This window comes from Hetaerina americana, unplaced genomic scaffold, assembly GCF_022747635.1.
Source record: "Hetaerina americana unplaced genomic scaffold, ioHetAmer1.1.p SCAF_34, whole genome shotgun sequence".
NCBI classification, from domain to species: Eukaryota; Metazoa; Arthropoda; class Insecta; order Odonata; family Calopterygidae; genus Hetaerina; species Hetaerina americana.
This window is the reverse complement of record NW_027286919.1, coordinates 2,398,715-2,421,313: the sequence shown is the minus strand read 5'-3', so window position 1 is coordinate 2,421,313 and position 22,599 is coordinate 2,398,715. Positions and strand designations below refer to the sequence as shown.

At 44.3% G+C, this 22,599-nt stretch overlaps 1 protein-coding gene across 1 annotated transcript in view; it reads right to left on the bottom strand.

Annotated features, from left to right (window-relative positions):
- The window catches only part of sdt (MAGUK p55 family member stardust), a 401,178-nt gene extending 380,040 nt beyond the window's left edge, over positions 1-21,138 (bottom strand). The window contains exon 1 of the mRNA XM_071589207.1: positions 19,722-21,138. Within this exon, the coding sequence (XP_071445308.1) occupies positions 19,722-19,788 (67 nt within the window). The 5' untranslated portion in view covers positions 19,789-21,138. The remainder of the gene's footprint in view (positions 1-19,721) is intronic.
- Between the last annotated feature and the right edge of the window lie 1,461 nt (positions 21,139-22,599).

Here is a 22,599-nt window from a genome sequence, read left to right as displayed (position 1 = left end):
AGAAACGGCTTGCTGCACAAGAAGGGAAAGAATTGTCAATGAAATGCGAAAAAGCCAGATCCACTGCTTGAGTGAGGGTAGGAAATGTAGCAATCGTTGGGGAAGAGATTGGTTAGCGATTGAAAAAAAGGCGTTAAAGAACTTGATGATGGTCATTGAGTAAGTATGTATTTAATTAGAAAACTAATATGTCAAAGATCACCGTAGGTCAATGCCTAGGACTTGTGGGCAGCAAATAAGGAAAACCATGACTGTTGACGGGGTCAAATAAGGGACAGAAACTGCCGTTTGCAGGAATTAATGGGTCTCAAGATAATAGGCGAGGAAAGATTGAGCCGATAAAAATACTTTTAAAAACTATTCCCTTCCGAAAATTTGTATCCAACAATAAAATAAAACTTATAATCTTCAATTTTGAAATAGGGTGAGCTATGAAACACGAAAGTTGCCTCTTCGGGTAGTTTGAATGGCCGAAACGTGGATGGAATGGGATGGATGTGATAGTATGTAAACTCTAGGGTGCCTTCCAATGGCACTCACATGTACTCTAGGCCCTGTAAAATAAACGATTTTGCCAGATCACCGAAAGGATATCCATATCCACAACACTTTCTCTTCTTCCCCCACACCCACCCACGCTCCGATTAAAACTAAAGCCTTCAAGGGACCCCGCGCACCCCGACTGGAGCATCGCACTCCCTCTTGCCTCCACCGACGAGACTTGGCCTACCCCTGACTCGGCATTTATACCTCCTACATCGTTAAAGTGTTGATGAAAGAAACGAGTGTGGCTTAGGATGAGAGGAGAATGGATCTAGCGGCTCTTCAAGAAGGAAGTTGAAATTAGGAGAATGAAAAGGTTAGATGGATATCCAGAAAGAGTAAGGATGAGTTAAACGTTAAAATAGGAGGGAAAAAACTAGAGCAGGTAAAACAGTTTACGTATCTTGGAAGTGTTTTGGACAAATTTGGTCAAAATAGTGGGGACGTAAGGAGAAGAATTGCATTAGATAAAGAGGCTTTCACAAGGAGGAAGCAGTTGGTGAAGCATGTGCTCAATAAATCTTAGATATGGAGCATAGTTATGTATAGCGCGAAAATATGGTCACTGAAGCAGGACGGTATGCGTAGACTTGAGGCTTTTGAAATGTGGGGGCAGGGAAAGATGGAGAAGGTGAAGTGGTCCGAAAAGAAAACAAATGAGGAGGGGCTGGGTATGGTGGGCGAGGAGAGGGGTTTGTTGGGAGAAATCCTAAGGAGGCATAAAAAATGGATGTATAGATGTATGGATTGATAGGCATTAGGATGCAGAAGACGAAGAAGAAGAAGAGGCTATAGAGGGGAGAATGCTAGGCAAACGCGGAAGGGATAAAAATAGAATAGGGATTAGTTGGGCAGAATGAAGGGAGGAATGGATGGATGAGATAGTATGTAAACTCTGTGAAGTGTGTGGATATTAAAAGGGACATGTTGTAGAATTCGGTGTTGGTTTGTATTTTATCAGGAAAGATAAGATAGCGATTTGGTATTTGTGTCCATCCAAAGCCCACCTTAACCAGTACATTACCTAATAGTATATCTGTCTATAAATTGTTGCTTTGTTTAGCAGTTCGTATTAGTTTAAATTTTTCTGTACACTTATGAAACTATTGCAACAGTAATAATAGTAGAATAGGCCAAACAATTAGTCCATTGCAATTCACAACATTTTCGCAGATTCGCTGATTTAGGTGTCCAAGTTGCATCTCGGGAATTGTGGGTCTTTACTTATGCTCTGATGCTATTCGGGCACTTTGTGGTTGGGGAAAGTAGAGCAGCGATTTGCTTGCGTCCCCTCACGACGGGACCGCATTTATATTATCATCAATGACCTTAGATGAAATAATTTCAATAATGGCAATAACATTTTATTTTAATGATCACTCCCTGATCTTAGTCCACACTTGATTGAACTGTGATAATGAACTTATCACTTCTGCTGTGTACATTTGCTCATTGAGTATAAGAAAATTGTTACAGAAAATCTTTAAAAAACCTACGTATATCGTAAATCACTTGGCTCCTTTAGCTGTTTTAGGGAGAGGGAAACTTTAGGAGATAACGGGAATTTTTCCTATTTTTTTTCTTGCAGTATTTCATTTTGAATTTTCAATCATACGAGGCATGTCACGAAAGGATCTACATTTCACTTGTGTAAATACGTGCTTTATATAAAACATTTCGGCAAAAGTTTCGGAAAAAAACCTGTATTTTATTTATTGCTACAATGCCTTCAAATTCTTCGAAATACATCCAATGAGCGTCAACACACTTTTGCCCTTGAGGCTTTTCCACGACTCGAAGGCTCCCTGGCAGGTGGATTCCTGAAGGTCCTCAAGGGTACGCGTGCAAACTTCTATGACGGCACCTAGGGTAATACATTGTTGTGTCATTTGAGGGAAGATTTCACTTTTGGGAATAGTAAACAGTGTGCTGGTACCAAGTCGGGACTGTAAAGGGGTTGGGGAATCGTCGGGATGACGTTTTACGTCGAGTAATCGGTTACTTTGGAGACTATACTAATCAAGAAATTCGGGAAGAGTTTAGCGCAGATATTTCGCATCGCAAAATTTTTAGGGATAATGGTGTGTTCACTGTCACTGTGTTATCAATGCCAATACGATCTGCGATCATGCGCACACTTAACATACGGTCTGAATTCAGCACTTCACGCAAACGTCAGGAAAAAAAAGGCACCGATACTTTTTATAAAAAACTTGTATTTACATAGGTGAACCCTGGAGAAATAAACAGTCCAACGAGTGGATGCCAAACCAATATACTGCCAGCGAACCGAGAGTTAAAAGGAAAGGAAACCTTTCCCTTGTATAGCTCCAGAGGATGAGGGAGGGACGTAATGGAGCCGTTGCCCAGGAGGTCAAGCAAGATATTAAACAAGCACCAGAGTAGGTGAGCGTGGCCAGGAGGAAATGAATTAAATAGCGGTCCAGAAGGGATTCGCACGATCAAATAAACGCGGGTGGATCACGCACGCACGCACGCTCGCGGTCTCCGTTTCAAGTGATAGGCGTCAAGACGTATGCCGACGCAATGCGACGGTATTGCATCTGCATATGACGCAGTGCGCCAAATAAGAGCGGTAATTCAAATTAATGTTGCAATACCGATCACCTGAAGAATCGGCAAATAAACCGGAAGAAATTCCTCCGGGGTCGATGGCGTCCAAGGATTTTATAAAGGGTCCGGCCAGACACGGTCCATTTTAGACCACGTTTATATTCTACAATGCGCGCTTTCCTCTGCATCTTTACTCACTTGTGCCAGCCATCACCTTCCAGGAAGTGTTATCCAGAAGGTTTTTAAAATCTTGTGGCGTAAAAATTTTCAATTGTTAAAAAAGGAAGGACGTCTGATTCCCCGCAAACGTCCGCAGACCAAGTTTCACATCCGTCCAAATGATTACCGCGCGAGCACGCAATTGGCAACGTACCATCGCAACTTGCAGAAGAGCAGGTGCTTATGTATCATTAGTTTTTCACCACTTTAACACTTATTTAAATCTCACAAATGTTCTATTTTCCCAAAAAGATATTAAAAGAGCATCCTTGCAATTTACTAAATTCAGTACTCTTTTCAAAATTAATTGAACAATTTGCCTTATATTTCAAATGGTAGATGTTGCTTCATGTGACGACCACAGAATAAAAGTTCATTTCGCAATATTGCTGAAGTGGTTTTCAGGATAATTAAGTAGAGGATGAAGTGCAAGGCAAATGAATGCTCAGGGGAAGATCAGTTTGGTATCAGGAAGGGGAGAGGTACGCGTGATACCAAAGCAGTAATGGGATCACAAATTAAGAGGAACATATGATACAATCATGACGTATTTTTCTACTTTAGAGATTTTGAAAAAGCCTTTGAGAGAGTGAATAAGGTAAAATTAATGAATATATTGCCGAAAATAGGAGTAGATTGGAGGGGCAGGATACTACTCCGTAGCCTGTACATGTCTCATACTGCTCATGGGCGAGTGGAGGACGTACAGTCCAGATGGGCAGTGTTAGGAAGAGGTGTAAGGCAGGGTTGCCCATTATCACCGTTGCTGTTCAACCTGTATGCAGGGGAAATGATTAAAGAGGCATGGGAAGAACTGGAGGTAGGAATGAAAGTGGGCGGGGAATTCGTAAAAGCATTTAGGTTTGCTAACAACCAAGCTCTAGTTTGTCGGTCAGCCATGGGGTTACAAGCATTGCTGAGTGAATTGGAAATTCAGTGCGATAAATATGGGATCAATGTTAATAAAACAAAGGTTATGCCGTTTTTCAGGATGAGAAAAGCTAAGTTAAACGTTAAAATAGAATGGCAAAAACTAAATCGGGTGGAAAACAGTTGACATATCTTGGAAGTGTTTTGGTCAAATTTGGTCAAAGTAGTGGGGACGTAAGGAGAAGAATTGCGCTTGGCAAAGAGGCTTTCACAAGGAGGAGGGTGTTGATGAGAGGGGTTGAGTAAGGAAGGTAACAAAAGGCTCAATAAATCTTAGATATGGAGCGTGGCTATGTACGGCTTGGAAACGTGGTCACTGAAGCAGGAGGATAGACGTAGACTGGAGGCTTTTGAAATGTGGGTGTGGAGAAGGAGATATTGACCGAAAGGAAAACAAATGAGGAAGTACTAGGTATGGTGAGCGAGGAGGAGGGTTTTTTGGGAGAAATCCTAAGGAGGCAGGAAAAATGGATGAGGGGCGTATTCATAGGCAGTGGGATGTTGGAAAGGGGAGAATGTTAGGCAAACGAGGAAAGGGAAGGAACAGGATAGGGATAAGTTGGACGGAATGACGGGAGGAATGAATTATACAGAGATCAAAAGGACCTTTGTTTTAGATATGGAATATATCTTGTTAGGAGAGACAAGAAAATAATTTTTACGTCGTGTCCTTCTAAAACCTACCTTAAAGGGTTTTTATTGGTATATGTAATCCAACTATTTCTATCTATTCTTGAACAGTGCCACGAAGGTATGAACAATGACCTCCGGGATGTGATAAAATTTTAAGAAGCAGTGAATTCTGTCATTTCTTTTACGGCAATAACTTCCAGAAGAACGACCACATGAAAAATATAATGATGAGGAACGTAAGAGATGGCATAAGGCACTCGCCCAGGGCTCCTCGTGTTTCAACGGGGCCGCCGCAGCGGGGCCAGGGATGAGACGGGACACGGCGCCGTCCGTCAGGTGGCGCCGACGACCATCAATTAGCCCGAGTGGAGGAGAGGTGGCGTCCTCGGGGGGTGACACCCTCTTCGCTCAGGCGGTTCGAGGGCCCTCGACGCCCCTCCCTCCGGAGAGGAGACGCCGAGGACAACCTACCCGCTTCTCCACGTCCACACCCCCCTCCTCCGTCCGCCCCCTACTCCTCCACGACTTCCCCTTGCCGTGAGCGCCCATCCGCATGAAACCCCGTGAATCTCTCCGGCCTCCACCAGCGAGACCTGGCCTACCCCTGACTCGGCATTTATACCTCCTACATCCCTGCATCACGGGAACTTCCGGCGAGAATTGAGATGAGCGGGGAGGATTTGAACACTCCCGTGTGGAAAAAAATAATGGCGCACGTTGTCAAGTGGCGTCATACTTTGAATAAAGTGGAACAGGACGTTAGCGTGTTGATGAAAGAGACGAGTGTGGCTTAGAATGAGAGGAGAATGGATCTAGCGGCTCTTCAAGAAGGAAGTTGAAATTAGGAGAATGAAAAGGTTAGATGGATATCCAGAAAGAGTAAGGATGAGTTAAACGTTAAAATAGGAGGGAAAAAACTAGAGCAGGTAAAACAGTTTACGTATCTTGGAAGTGTTTTGGACAAATTTGGTCAAAGTAGTAGGGACGTAAGGAGAAGAATTGCATTACATAAAGAGCTTTCACAAGGAGGAAGGAATTTATGACAGGGACGTTGAGTAAGGGTTTTAAGAAAAGGCTCAATTAATCTTAGATATGGAGCGTGGCTACGTTTGGCGCGGAAACGTGGTCACTGGAGCAGGAGGATAGCCGTAGATTGGAGGCTTTTGAAATGTGGGTGTGGAGAAGAATGGAGAAGGTGAAATGGTACGGAAGGAGAATAAATGAGAAAGTATGGTGAGCGAGGAGAGGGGATTATTCGGAGAAATCATTAGGAGGCGGAAAAATTGGATGAAAAGCACATTAATATGCATTGTGACGTTGAAGACTGCGATAGAGGGGAGAATGATAGGCAAGCAAGGAAGGTATAGAATTGGCATATTATATGGATTGATGAGAGAGAGGATGTATGTGGACATGAAGAGGGGCATGTGGCAGAATTTGATGTTGGTTTTTGTTTTTCAGGAGAAAAAAGATATTTTCTCTATCTAAAAAACGGCATAACCTTTGTTTTATTAATATTGATTCTCATCCCTTATCTATCGAATCTAATTTCCAATTCACTAAGCAATGCTTGCAAACCCTTGACTGAATGACAAACTAGAGCTTGGTCATCAGCAAACCTAACTGATTTTCGAATTCCCCGCCCACTTCCACTCTTACTTCTAGTTCTTGCCATGTCTCTTTAATTATTTCCTCCACATATACGTTGAGCAGCACCGGTGACAATGGACTACCCTGCCTTACCCCTCTTCGTAAATAACCCTGCCCATTCGGACTCTCCGTTCCCCACTCGCACCTGAGCAGTCTCAGAAATATACAGGTTGTGGATCGTGGTTGCAGTTGCGGATAAATCCCCCATTCCTTCTATATACCCCAATTACCTTGAATACATTCTTTTTTCTCCAATAAACTCTATCAAATGCCTTTTTGAAACCTATGCAACAGTCAAATACGTTGTAATTGTATTCTACGAATGTTTATCTCAATTAGTGACCTCATTACTGTAATTACTCAGTACTCATTGCGCATGCCTATCCCCTCCCTAACCCAAACTGATAATCCCCTAAGAAATCATTTGTCCTACTCTGCATCATGTTGTTGATTATCCTGAGAACCTCTTTATTTGCCCGGGAAATGAAACTTACTGTTTCTTAGTCCACACATGCAGAAGCCTTTACCTTTTTTCGGAATATGAACTATTGCTGACCCTGAGAACAAATTTAGCTGCATAGGAAATCAAATTTAAATATTCAAGTGTTCTCGGCTCAACCTTGTGGAAATTCATTTAAAATAAATGAAGAATACAATGTATCTTTCAACTGTCCTTTATTTGCGTTCAACCGGTTTCAACGCTCAAGCGTCATCATCAGGTACAATTAAACAAGTCGCAGTCCACTTATATACCAATCATGAGGGAGAGGAGTGGTGGGTGAGAGAGGGGGGAGAAGGAGGCGAAAGAAAATGGAGTTGCAATCGGCGTTGATGGGGAGAAGGGCGAGGGGTGTTAAGCGTCAGCACAGGTGCTGACGCTTAACAGGGTAGGGGGGTGGAAATATAGGGAGAAATATAGGGAAATATAGGGGAAAATATAGAAATATAGGGAGAAATTTCGAATTGCTTTTTACTATACTAATAGCTTAAAATCATTCTTACTAAAGACAAAATTAGTACACAAAATAAAAGTGGCGTTTATAAGTTAACTTGTGAGGACTGTGGTGCTATATATATATAGGTCAAACGGGGAGGTCATTAAAAACACGGGCGGAGGAACACAAACGCTGTTTCAGGAACTGTGACCTCAGGCAATCACACTTCGCCAAGCATCTATGGGAAGAAAATCATAGGAGTGATTTCAACCCGGAACTCTTACACCAGATGGAAAAAGGAATGAGGATGGACAAGTGGGAAGAGCTCGAAATCAGGAAGAATTTAAAAACGGGTCATTTGGTAAACGATTTTTGTTTGAATACCTCTCCCCAATCCTGGAAGTACCCCTTTCCCTCACAGATAGACCCGACAGACCCCCCCACCCCACCACACTGTAAACCAACCAAGCACCTGTCCTGACAATTAACACCCCCCTCCCCATCATCGCCAATCGCAACTCCATTTTCTTTCGCCTCCTTCTCTCCCCCCTCTCTCACCCACCCCTCCTCTCCCTCATGATTGGTATATAAGTGGACTGCGACTTGTTTAATTTGTACCAGAAGATGACGCTTGAGCGTTGAAACCGGTTGTACGCAAATAAAGGACAGTTGAAAGATACATTGTATTCTTCATTTATTTGAATCAAATTTATTTTGCTTTAGTCATCACATGATGCAGCCATTAACTTTTTCGGAATAGAAACTAAAACTGATCCCACAGAGTCTTCCACCCCGAATCCTCCCTCATAGATGCTCGAAATCAGTCCATACAGACCCTTCCGCCCACCTTTTCCTAAACTTATTAGTAGTTCCGCAGGAATGTTGTCTACCCTCACTGCCTTATTTGATGTCATCTCCTTTAGCCCTTTCTATCCTATCGTGGATTATGCCTGGATGTACATTATCTTCATCTACTTTATGCTCTCTTTCTATGTCTAACCTTGTTGGCCTAAGAACTTTGCCATGAAGTTCTTTTATATATATATATATATATATATATATATATATATATATATATATATATATATATATATATATAACAGATTTAGATTATTAGAATATAGAAACACAAAGAAAGGACACTCACAATTTGTTATTGGACGTTTCGACAGCACGGCTGTCGTCTTCAGAAGACGACAGCCGTGCTGTCGAAACGTCAAATAACAAATTGTGAGTGTCCTTTCTTTGTGTTTCTATATTCTAATAATCTAAATCTGTTTTTTAAATATTTGTGCGTCGCAGAAGAGCGTTCCTTTATATATATATATATATATATATATATATATATATATATATATATATATATATATATATATATATATATATATATATTCCTTCCATCTCTCTTAGCTATTTTCTGTGTCAACTGGTATCTTAACCGACTTATCTCTGACTGTTAGCACAGATCTTCCCTTCTTTATTTTCCGATAATGATTTAACTTTATTTTATAGTATCCCAATTTCACACTTCCTCTGCAAAATTTCCATATTCTCGCACCTCGTTTTCCACCAGGCTTCTTTTGCTTTATTTGATACCCGTCTCAATTTATTAGTTAACTCTTTATGCGTTTTTATGCGTATTTCTTGATTTACATTCTTTCATCTCCATCTCTCATCTATCTTTTAATTCACCTCGTCTGTAATCCATGGTTTCCTTGTCCTTTTCCCTGTAAAGGTTCCTATAGTAGTCTAATGCCATAATTTCAGAGTGTAAAAATCATTCGCCCTGACAGGGATTCGAACCCAGATCCCTCATTATCCGATCGAGTGCTTCAGCCAGTTAAGCTATCGAGGCGTCCTCTTAAACCCTCTCTCTCTTCTCACTCAAAATTTTCTCGAAAACTTGCTGATATTCCTTTCTTATCTTTTTCGTTAAAGTATAGACATTCAATTCCTCCGACCGCCTTCCCCATTCTATACTTTTAAATCTTATCTTACAATTTATCACTACTAAATTAATTATATGAATCTGCATCCGCTCCCATTCTTTTTGTTCCCAAATCTGTATCTAGCCATAATATAGTCTAACCGATGCTATCTTGCTGAGTCTCCGAGAATTTTACCTGCGAACAAGGGGTATTAGTGGTGTTTGGACAAAAGGTCCGTCACAAGTGAACCCGGTCTCCAGCAGAATTTCATTTCTTTTCCCTCGCAGTGATTCCTTATTCCTAAACCGTTTTCTACCCTATCCTACCTTACCCTACCTCAATAACGTCTCTTCTTTCACCTACTGTCACGTTCCAATCCCCCACCTATGCCAAGTATTTCCTCTCTGCAGCACCTGCAATCATTTTCTCTGATTGATAGTGTACCCCGTAGACCTATTCCTCCTTTAAATATATGGTGGTATTTAAAGCGGAACAAAAACCATGCCCCTTGGTTCAACCTTTACCTCTGCTGGTTAAATGCTGTTGGTCACCAGCCTTATGTTTACTCTGCCTCTTCCTTACTTTCTTTCAATATTATTGGTGCTCCTTCGTTGGCTCTCGTCCCCTCCACTGTGTATTTATCTATATCCGTCACTCCTGTAATCCCCGCTGGCAAAGCCCTTAAAAATCTATATTTCCTAATTAAATTAATTTCCACAAAGTTGAGCCGGAAACAATTGAATATTTAAAAATCTATATTTCCTCTTTCCTTCCCTCGCTTTATATTCTCTAATTTCCTTCTTCTCATCGTCGTTCCAACATTCCAAGTCCCTGTTTCTCTGGTTCTGGTTCTTTTCTGTGCCTTCCTCGCCGTTGCGTCCATCGGATTCCGCTTTGCAAGGATTTCGAGCGGTGACGACCGCTAACGCCTTTCTTTTGTATGAAAATTTCCGCCGCCAGGAACGACCCAGATTGGCGAGTCAAGTAGTTGTCAGGTCTTATGTACAAGGTCTGTTCAAAAAAAAGATAAAACTATTTGAATAAATACTTGTTACCCTTTATTCATGCTTATCGCCTTCGAAATACATCCCTTGGCTGCCCATACACATCACTCCCAACGTTTTTCTCAGTTTTCGAATTCCCCCTGGAACGCTTCTTTCGGGGTAGCTTTTAGGTCTACGGTGCAGTTCAGTTGGATGCCTTCAGTAATTTTAAATCTGCATTCTTATAAGGGGGACTTCAAGTTAAGAAATAGGAAAAAATCCGCTGGAGCAATATCCGGAGAGTAGGGTGGCTGGGGGATCACCGGTGTGCTGTTTTTGGCCAAAATCTCGGAGGCAATCACAATGATTTGTGCACCGGTGCGTTGTCGTGATGAAAGCAACAAAGACTTGTTTTTCAACATTCGTGGTCTCTTCCGCAACATGGCGTGTCTTAATCTTCTCATTACTTCTATATAGTGCTTCCCATTCCCTGTTTGTCCTTGGGAGACGAATTCATGATGAATTATCCCTTCGCAATCGAAGAAAACAATCAATATCACCTTCACATTCGTTCGTGACATCCGAGACTTTTTGGGCCGTGGGGATAAATGGCCCCTTCCAGGCCCTCCTCTTCCCGTAACACTGAACTCCACTCATAAGCTCACTGCCAAATGCCTATTATATTATTGCATAAGTTTCATATGCACTTATCCTTAATTTTAAACAGGATTCAATGCACAAAATCAACGCCTTCGTTCTCACCAACACAAGAATTTGTACAGCAAGCGTGTGAACGCTGAGACAAGAATCGCTGTTATGCGGAGAAAAGTTGAGATGTGGCTACGAGCAAGGCGGTATTTTACTAGTCACGGGCGCCGCTAGAAGGCGACACCTCAGTAATAATGATCCGTTATGCAGTTCGCGCATAGACATGTCTCATCTTTTTTTGGACAGACTTAGTACATGCTTGAATCTTAAATTCGTGGTAAAAATAACTAATATGGTTGCTCGTTGTCTTCTTCAAAATAGTAAAACATAGCGGCATATAAAACAAAGTTGGGTTAATGCCACTCAATTTAAGAACTAGTTCCTCATAACAGTTTAGTCTACTTGCACACTATTATTGGCGTATTCCGGAACGTCACAGAATCATTCGGGGTTTAAGTGAATGGGGCAAGCTCAACAATGCACTCCACGCATTTAAACATTGTCAAATGCCGCAGCTCCATTCAAAATATGGCCCTAATTTATGGAGACTATTAAAAGAACTATACGCAATTTAATTATGCTATGTCACCAATCAAAATAGATGCCTTACAATGCAATGGATAACATTTTTGAAACCAGTATACGAAAGTGCACGAATTACGCCCAAAATCTGGCAACGACAAAATATACATACTGTTCATCTGAGTAAATTTTGGAAAATATGTATTTGATTTTTCCGAGCATATTTTCTTTAAATTTTGTCCGTTTTCAGGAAAGACATTCGTTTAAAATATTGAAAAAGTTAACAATTTTCCTGAAATAGACACACGCCTTTTCACGTTGCATCGTTAGGTTTAGTATGTTGTAAGTCCAGGAGAGGCCACTCTCCTCACGCTGTGAGGAGAGTGGCACCTTCAGTGAAATACAGGGTCCGTAAAATAAGTATCGACACTGGTTCTCAGTAGCCTCAACGGATCGGTAGAGGGGTCCCCCACCACTCAGTCGCACTTTAGTTCAGTCGCCTCCGGGCATGCGTTGAGACAGAAGGTGGATTTTTGTGACGTGTGATTGTTTGTGGTGTCGTCGGCATGGAGCGCACCGTCGGGCAACGCTACGCTGTGAAGTTTTGCGTTAAACTCGGGAAATCCGCGTCGGAGACCCTTATACTCATTAAATGAGCTTATGGGGATGATGCCTTAAGCCGCACAAGAGTCAATGAGTTGCACAAAATGCTTAACGAAGGCCGGGCGCTCGTCAGAGAAGAGCACCGCGTCGGACGCCCGACGGCCGCTCGAACCGATGCTCAGGCGGCCAAAGTGAAAAACGTTTTGGACTCTAACAGGTATTTAACCATCGCCCTTATCAGTGAGGAGACCGGCCTTTCAGTCGGAACCGTCCACACCACTGTAGGAGAGGATCTTGCGATGAGGAAAGTGTGAGCGAAGCTGGTGCCGAGAGTCATGAGCGAGGAACAAAACCTGTCGCGGGTGGAAATTTCGCAAGAAGTTTTGCACTACGCCCAGGAAGATCAAGATTTTCTCGACAGCGTTATTACCTCACAGGATAGCTGAAAAGGAGCTCAAAGGATATCGGTTCGACTCCATTGAGGCGGTTCAAGCGGCGAAGACAAAGGCTCTCAACTGTATTCCGGAAACCGACTTCCAGCGGGCTTTTGACGAGTGGCAGACGCGCCGAACTAAGGGTATCGATGCAGGAGGAATGCATTTTGAAGATTATTAAGTAATTGTAGTAATAACTGCGATAAATTTTGATTTTTTTGAACCAGTCCCGATACTTATTGTACAGACCCTGATGCATTTCTTAGATTAAAATTAGAGCTATCTCTCGATTATAATCTGCCAATTTCGTATTTCGTGTTTATGTTTTTATGACTACTTGAATTGGGAGAAGTTAATGTAATCCTCTTCAAATACGAGTTTTGTCCGATAAATACGCCACCTGGTGCAATATGGCGTCCATGACGCGGACTATAGCCCCGTCGACTAGCGGAACTAGTTGCCTGAGACCCAATGAGCCGTCTGTGCTTGGAGGATCGTCGAGCTGTGCGTATGGTGCCAGTTATGTAACTTTCTGTTGCTCTTGTTTTAACTGTTTGTCGAAAATGGAAATTGACAAAATCACGGAGCAACTAATCAGCATCAAGTTTTTGGTGAAGTGCGGTAAAAGTTATTAAGAAATTACTGAAATGTTGATAGATGTATAAGGCCAGTCAATGGAGTATTTCCCAGTTCGATGCTCATTTAATAATAAATTACATTTTTTATTGTTTTGGTATCTTTTAAGAGCATTTGGCATTAGAGCTTTCCGGCTCCTTCCTTGCTAATCCATTATGTAGGGCGACCGCTCTGATGGCGTTGCAGTCAAGTTTCTTCAAACGCTGATTAGGTAATCCTTGCAAAATCGCCGTCCAGGCAAATGAATCAACCCGAAAGCTGAGATAGCCACCTTCATGAAATCGCCGCAAAAGCATTTTCTCCACGAAAATGGCTTTTTGGTACAATTTTGTATCAGTCGATCTTCTGCTTGAACTGTCGCTCATGACCTGACGATTAAACATTGTTTTTTGAGTTAATACGCAGGTACTTATGTTTGTACTTACATGCATTTATGAACATCTTTCATCTACATTATGCCAGTGATGATGCTGAAAAACATTTTAATTCGATTCCGAATAAATTTTAGTTTTCATATTGTTTTACCGAATTCAATACAATAACAAATTGACGTTCAGCCATAGATGTAAATTAAAGCATCAAAAATTGTTGTATCCAACGGACACGGATAAAATTGAGAAAATGTCCTATCAATATGATTAGGTCTTTTTTAAATTAGGTATGATGGTACCCGCTAATTTTCTTTTCATGCGTTTATTTTCATTTACCTAACACGCATAATTACACAGCTTTCTTCTTTCCCTCAGGCCTCGGATCAATATTTTCAGCTTTCCAAAAACTTCACCCGAATTGCAGATCTATTTGTGAAAAATTAGTGAAGTAAGCTATGAGTAGGTAAAGATTTTCTCCAAAGTCATCTCGAATTTCAATCCCTACGTGTTGCGAAGCACGGACTAGGCCTCGTGTCCCTTTGTAAGAGAGAGTGAATATTCTCTATGTAAGAGAGAGAGAGAGTGAAGGATAAATTAAAATTCAAACGCATTCGACTTTCCGGGCATGCTCTTCCTCCTCCCCCCTCCCCGCTATAGTACCCCCCGCGCCCTGAACTCTTCCCCGCACTCATCCCGTTCCGATTCCCTCACTACTCGATGGCTAAAGCAAACGGGAGATCACTAACCGCCGCCGGCAAGCAGAGCTATGCACCTGATTACTCCACACCGTTGGTATATTTGAAAAGCATGCCTGCAAGGTTTGCATGAAAAGTATCGGGAAGAATTTTTTTCCCGACGTGACTGTGCACCGCAGAGCGCTCACACTGCGCAGGCTCGATGGTGGGGGGTCTTACCTTGTGCAACACGCGCCAAGCGCCAATCTCCTGCGAGCGTTGATTCAGACTGGATCGTGTTTTTAATTGGATCCCTGTCGAGTGACTCGGTGAAAGCGCAAAATGAAGCGAACGATTGAACAGCGATATTTCCATCAAAATTTGTGTTGGATTGAGGGAATCGGGTGCGGAGACATTGGGCACGATTCGCCTCGTGTTCAAGGACGAAAGGATGTCACAAGCTGCAGATTTTAAGTGGCACAAGCTCTTCAAAGATGGCCGAGAGAGTGTGGAGGACGAGCCCCCGCTGGACGGCCGTCGACGTCTAGAACCGACGGCAACGTGCAACGTGTGCGTGCAGTGCTGAATTCAGACCATCGTCGGTTGCTAAGTGTGAGCATGATCGCAGATTGTGTACTGGCATTGATTGATAAGACAGTGACAGTGCGTGCCATTACCAGAGAAAATTTTACGATGCGAATGATTTGCGCTAAAATGGTCCCTAAGCTGTATGGACGGACGACCAAAATGGCAGAGTCGAGTGTCTCCTTGCGAAGACCTTTTACAACGTCATCACGACGATTCCCCAACCCTATTACAGTTTCCCCGACTGGGCACCAGCAGATTAATACGTATACCCTATAAAAGTGAAATCCTCTCACCCTCAAAGGACACCACTAAATTTTGAGACATTTTACGAGCATTATCTGAAATAAATCTATCTTTCCGAAACTTTCACCGATACCTTTTATACACATCTTTTAAAGCAATGGAATGAAACTCCTCGGCACTGTACCTTTCATAAGTCCGTTTGCGGGCACCAGCTCGACATCCAGTGGGGAGGGAAGGAGGGATTTTGTTTGACTGCAACAATGTCTAATTGCTTGGCCTGATCCCACGCTGATTTGAGAGGTCGAGAGATGCGAGGCAGCAGTGAGAGGCAAAAGTCTTTAAGAATAGGTGCCTAAGAAATCTCTCGTGACTGAAGGCACGCATCTTCCGAAACAGGTGTCCTGAGGTCATGCCTCAAAGCTGAGTCCTTTAAAGCCTTATCCTTCGTACCACGACTTTGCGTGCACCTTATCGTTAAGCACTACTGGTTGACCCAATGGTTCGTTTCATTAGCGAAAGAGGCGGTGCGGGAGGCAGTGATTTGTGCGAATCGTAACCAATTCCGAGTCACTCACGGCTTTGGTTTTTTCATGCCCTAATTTCATGAAAATTAGGTTGTGGACACTGTCGCGGTTCTTTTTTTTATGAGCAATTCATCAATGCCTACCTCTTTGGGAATGAGCTGTCTTGTCACTCATTATGAACAAAATGTAATAAAGGGCAGATCGTGCACCTTCTAATTCGACTGCCAACGCAGAAAACTTCGTTGTTCCTTAGCTTTTAAGAATACATTGTGCTTCATAATGATTTTTTTGGAATTTCGTTTGGATTTCCAGTCATACGTCACCTATAAAACCGATTATATGGACGTAATCATTTAAATGCTCTATGAATAAGACACTATGATGTTTCTATACCGCGCTCTGCTAATAATTGTAATGTAAGGCTTATAAGGCAGCAATAATGGAGTTGTAATAATGTCTGCGATAGCAGGGTGTAGCACTGGGTATTTAAACAGTTAATAGAGATTCGAGGGGAAAGAGATGCATGCTCTCTGGACCAGCTCTTCTCTTTAAATTTATATCATTTTGGTAGTTCCCGTCAGTTCGGTTCCTTCTTATCCTGGAATGGTTTGACTTAAATCTAGTCCTTAGAATACATTGCGTATCTGCAGGCTTGGAGTTTCCTGGAAGACTATTTTTAATTCTCGTAAAGGTCCGGCCAATTATTCGAGGGAGATGAATGCATTACCAAAACGCTATTTAACATTTTTCATGTGAAACTTTTTCTTGTTTCATTAAAATACGTAAATTTTAGCAGATATCCTTCCTTTTTTTGCTCTACTCGACGGCTAACACTCCATTTTTTTTAACGATCGAGCTTTTCAAAAGTATGTAGTTACTTTCGAAATGCATCGGATATTCCATTTTTCTTCCGAGAGTTATCAAGGGGACCGTCTCTTGTTCTCCAAATACAAGATTGGTTAACTTGACTTTGAACCATGGGAAAGGATAGCGCAATTCACTTCTCTCATCTGTTTGAGCATCTATCATTGATTGATTGGGACACTATTTTTATAGAAATAACCGACTAACGTCGCGACTAATGCGAAACACCTCTTATTATATTCGCCAAGTACGCGTTAAAAGAAATAGTCAAATAACCTACCAAAAGTAGCAGCCCACCCGACGCAGTTTCAATTAATGCGCAAGAAATTATTACAAAAGTGGGAACAACTGAAGGAATCTGCACCTGTAAAGATCTATTCGTGGAAATGGAGACAAAATCCGTGAAAGTGATCACGGAAAAGCGTGAAAGATAACTAAGATTCAATAAATGAGCATTCAATATTATCGAGACAAATAAATAAGAAAGCCGTAATGTACTTTTTCTGGTTGGGAACAACGCTGTAAGACAGCGTTGTTCCCAACAACTTGGACATATTGCTAGGCATTATACGTATGTGGCTGGATACTGAAGTATTTTCCTTACAAGCTCAAACATGGGAAGCAGCCAGGGACGTATTATGGGTAATGTAATGAGTAAGTATAACTATAGAATTCTCTGATTACGTTAGCGACCTAATATCCCAAAACAGCAGCAACCTTTGTTGATTATTTGCCGACGACATAGTTATTTACAGAGAAATAAGTACACCAATTTACTGCGGGTAACACTCTCGTAATTTAGACCAGAAAGCGGAGGGGTACATGCAATGGTTGTTCAGCATTAAACTCTTTAGTTTTGAAGTTCTGAGAGAAAATGAAATAAGATCAACAAGTAAAGTATGCAAAAAGGAGCTCAAATTAAGGAACTTAGAAGCAGTTAAAATACTTGGATGTTACGCTCCCATTGAATGTTTGATCGGACCAACAATTCGAATGAATGCACAGATTAACCTTATTCTTTATATGTGTGTGTGTATATATATATATATATATATATCTGTGACATATATGTAACATATATATGTACCAGATATAAGGAAAAGGGATAGGAATAAACATAAAGGACGAACACAGGAGAAGTGGGGAAGGCGGAATCAGGCAGATCACGAGTTTAAAAATATTTCCTAGACCGGGACTCATTTCTATGTAAATGAGTATTTGTTCGCCGTTTTGCGGGATTTCGGATTTAAATGTGTATGTATGTATATATAAAATATATATATATATATATATATATATATATATATATATATATATATATATATATATATATATATATATATATATATATATATCATACAAAGCCATACATATATACATATATATACATACAAAGCCCGGAACCCCAGAGAGGGAGGGCGGGGATGTACCTTCAAGTGGTCATATATATATATATATATATATATATATATATATATATATATATATATATATATATATTATATATATATATATATATATATATATATGATGGTTAAATTAAGATGGGGGGGGTCCTTGAGTCACGGAGGATGTAAGGAAGCAGGTTCAATATCATTATAAATTGCGCAGGATACCCGAGTTTTTCTTGTGACATAGCGAGGAGAATCGACGCAGCCTCAAATTGCATCTTGTCAGAATAAATCGCGGGGACGAAATCAGAGGGCAGGAGACCCGGACAGTAAGTACTCATACTTACCTCGTGCGATGCACAATCATGATAAAATCAAAACAAAGATCCCCTTTATTTTACGCCGGTCATTTTAACCCCTATATTTGACCCGGGCAATGAAACTGTCGGATGGAGACATACCTGTTACCTTTATACGAGGGCTGTCATGAAAGTAACTTACGTTTCGGCCTAGCGTGGCGGTGGATATGGCAGCTAGAGCCACCATCTTTGCGTCTAAACGTCCCAACACTCAGTGAATGCACCCTTCTGTTGTAGTGTGAGCAGACCGTGTTTCTTCTATTTTCTTACTCTTCGAACTGTTAAAATGTGCGCTGCAATAGAAAACCCCGCGAGTTGTGAAGTGCGATCTGTGATTAGGTTTTTACCGTCCACCAGAAACCACAAGCAAATTGAAATTCATGGGCTACATCGTGAAGTGTAGGGGGAGGGAATAGTGATGAGTGAAGGCGGAGTGAGGCAGTGGTGCATTCTCAGTTTAAAAATAATGGCCAAAGCACCAATGTCCACGACGAAGACCGCAGTGGTCGGCCTAGTCTTGTGGTAGATGAAATAACGGTGAAAATCAACGAAATAATTCGAGAAATTCACCGATATACTGTTATAAATCTCTCGCTAGGCGCAACTTGAAACACAGCCCTTTGACGGTGACGCGGAATTGCATGCTGGTGTGTGAACAAGTGGTTAAAACGTAAGATGTCATATTGTTCAGAGACGGAATTGAAAAACTAGTGTGTTGTTATGATAAATGCCTCAAATCGAATGGCAAATACGTAGAAAAATAGTTTTAAAATGTTCCTTTCAAATGTATATAATAAAAATTTGTCTTGTCGCTAGGTTAATAATTTATTGCAAGACGTAAATTACTTTCTGTCCAGCCCATCTGCGTATATGCGCGCAAATATATATTCATCTGTGTCGAATTCAACGACGATTTCCGATCTTCATCCCTGGATCTTAAACATACGACGACTTCCGGATTGCCGAGTTAAGTGTAGACTTGGTGCGTGTCGATGCTGTATGCGTATGTTATTTCTATTATCTGAATTGTTTTTACTCATACGTTGTTGACTGAGGGAGCGCTTAATTATGCCTTCCATTCCCGTTTTTGGTCCACCCACTGCCACGCACCCTCGTTTTAGCACTCAAGTTACCGTGCATATGCAAGCATTACATTAAGGAGAGCTCAGAAAAATAAATGTCACGGAAATATTGGGAATCACTTATAATTAGTGCGGTTGAAATCCAAGACGATTTCCAAAGTGTTCCGTCGAATGCAAGAGTGCAATGGACAGGATGCACCCGTTACTGAGCTGGCCGTGTTAATTTCAGTGCGTTGAGAGCACGTTCGCCTTTGGGTGGAATTAAAGGCCGCGGGTGTTCTGGGGCGCCGGCGACCGCTGGTGGTGCGAGCTAGGCCCTCAACTCACCATAGAGCTTGATCTTCTTCTCCTTGGTCTCCACGAGGATGATCACGTATCCACCGAGGTCCACCATGGTCGTCGCACCCCGGGAAGCACGATGGGGTCACAGTTCGCTGGGCACTTATGACGTTAAAAACTTTGGAATCGCACCCCCGAGGGGAGGGGGGCACTTTCTTTCTTGCGCTTGGAACACCTCCCTCCCCTCACCTGGAAGAAAGGGAACCCGCGGAAGAAAAAAAAAGCCCGGAACCCCGGAGAGGGAGGGCGGGGATGTACCTTCAAGTGGTCAACGGGGGGAGGGGAACAAAGGGGTGGAAGGCGCCCCCTTTGGGGCTCCCCCGATGGGACCTCTCCTCTCGTGACCCCCTCTCTCTGCGTATTCCAAAGGACGAAACACCCAAAAAAAATATCCAAGAGGACAGCGACCCGAGGCGGCGGCGCTGGGCCGAGGGAAGCGGAATAGGGTCAAACACGACCTTTAGCACATTTTTTCCTCACGTTCACTGGCGGGAAACATGGCGGCCCGGCGCACTCAATCTCACCCCGTCCGTATATATATTTAGTATAAAAGACAAACACAAAACACACACGTATTTATTTATATATAAAGTGGGGGGCAGTTTACTTCCTCATTTATCCATCATCACTTCCTCTTTCCTTTTCCTCTTCTTCCGATTCATCGTCTCGCGAACCAAGAGGAAGGCCCTTCGCGAAGCAGAAACGCGCACACCCGCGGGGGGGAAGGGGGCGAGTGGGGGTCCAACGATCACCCACTCATACTCCGATCAGGCGCGTCATCTGGGCGCGGGATTCCCGCCACTGATTTGTATCGCCGGCCCCAGCCTCTCCACGGCGCCTCTCCTCCCTCGAAGGCGCCACGAGGCGGAGTGTCGGGGGCGGATCAGGGGGGGGGGGGTTTAGGCCTGGGGGGGGAAGAACCACAGACGACCCCCTTCTGATTTGTGCGTGTCCGAGTGGAGGCGTCACGTGAGGGCACGTGCTACGCCGCCTCTCCACACACACCCCCGGAATGCGTATTCCCTCCGGGGGGGTGGGTCGGGGGTGAATTTATGGCTTGTTTGTACGCGCCCCCGGCGTCTGCGTGGATCGAGGGGGGGGGAGGAGGAGAGAGAGGGGGGTCGGGGGGGTGCGTATGTGTGTCGTTCTGGGTGCACGCACGAGACTCGGCTTGCTCTCCAGGAGAGGGAGCGCCCGGGACAGCCAGGGGGCCGCAGGGGGGGGTGAGACTCGCGACTCGCCCCCCCTCACTCCCGTGCGCGGGGGGCGAGAGAGGGGAGAGGAGGAGTCGTGGGGGGGGCCGGCCTCAAGATGGGCGCATCACCGCCCAGGGCCGGGTCGGCCCCGGGCATCGACGTCTCGGGCCCTGTCGGCGGTCACGTTGGTCGCAGCGGCGGAGGCGGTCCGCCCCCGTCGTTCCCGGGCAGCAGTCGCCCCGGGCGACAGCCGCCCCCTCCTCCTCCTCCGATCTCCACCGCCCCCGCCTCTGCCCCCCCGTCGCCCATCACCCACCGCCGCCGGCTCGAACCGTGGACCCCGCGACGGGACGCTCCCGAAGTCGGTGTCCACTCCGTCGGCCGCCCCCGCTCGCCCGCCCGGGCACCATCCGGCGCCAGGGCCGCCCTCGGGCATAATCACCCCTCCCCCCGTGCACACCCCCGGCTCACTCACTCGCAGCGGCCCTCATCGCGACACCGATCACCGCCGCACCTCCTCCGGCCCCGGCGGCGGGCCGCCTCCTCCCCGGCCGCCCGCGCTCGTCCCCATCGCTTTCTCCTCCGGGGGTGTCCGCGCCCCCCTGGTGGTTGGACGAGAACGGGGCGGGGTGCGCGGAATCGAGCGTGCGGCCCCCCAGGAACGATCGCCGGGCGACTCCCGATCGCGAGGGGGCGATCCACCAGGGGGGGAAGGTCCCCCTTTCTCGAAGCCCCCGCTCTGCAACGGAGGTGTCCGGAGAGGGAGGCGCGCTGGCCGGGCGATGTGTCGCGCGCGCGACGCGGGACGAGAATCCGCGCAGCCGGGAGACGTCCTCTCTCGGCGCCCCCCCTCTCCCCCTTCGCCGCCCACGGGGGGAGGGGGCGCGGCGGTGGCGTGTCGAAGCACGAGGATGCAAGGGGGAGCCAGGGGGTGGGGATCTTGTGAGAGGGGTTCGGTGGATAGGGGGGAGGGAGGGGTCTCTATGCAGGATCGCCGGCCAGCCAGATGGTGTTGCTGTCGCCCGGAGTCTCCGGAGAAAGAGAACGCCACCCGAGCGCCCTGCTGCGGCGGGCTAGTCGCACTATCCACTCCCCGGAGCGGCCGCCGCTCCCTCTCCCGAGCGGAACTCCGGCCGATCGCGTCGTTGCCAAATCTCACGTCCCGGATTCTCCGGGGTTCCTCCCCGGATGAAGAGTTTAGGATATTCTCTTGTCTTGCTTGAAAATCTTATTTCTCGCGAGTGCTAGTTAAATGGCTGACTGACCACGCGGACTGTTTACCATTCCAAGATGCGATTGTTTTCAAAATTTCATCCTCGAAAAAGTAAAATGGATACGGAGTTGGGGCTAGTTTGCGAATCAACAATTTTTTTACGTATCATACATCGAATTTGTTCCCTTCTTTCGCCGAATCATTTTATTTCATTCATTTTGCGGAATGGCTCTTCCGGACGTAGCTTTTAATAATTCAAAATTATTAAAACATCCCATTAATCAACCCCAAGGTTGGTTTTGATTGGCGAGAGAGTAGCTCAGCTGGCACCGAACCCAATGGCATGCACAAAGTCGCCCATCAAAACTTGGGTACCGATAGGGGAGCAGCTCATTTCCACGTGCCGTCTCACGTGTTTCTCCGGAAGTATAACACATCTTAGGCTGTCCAGAATTGT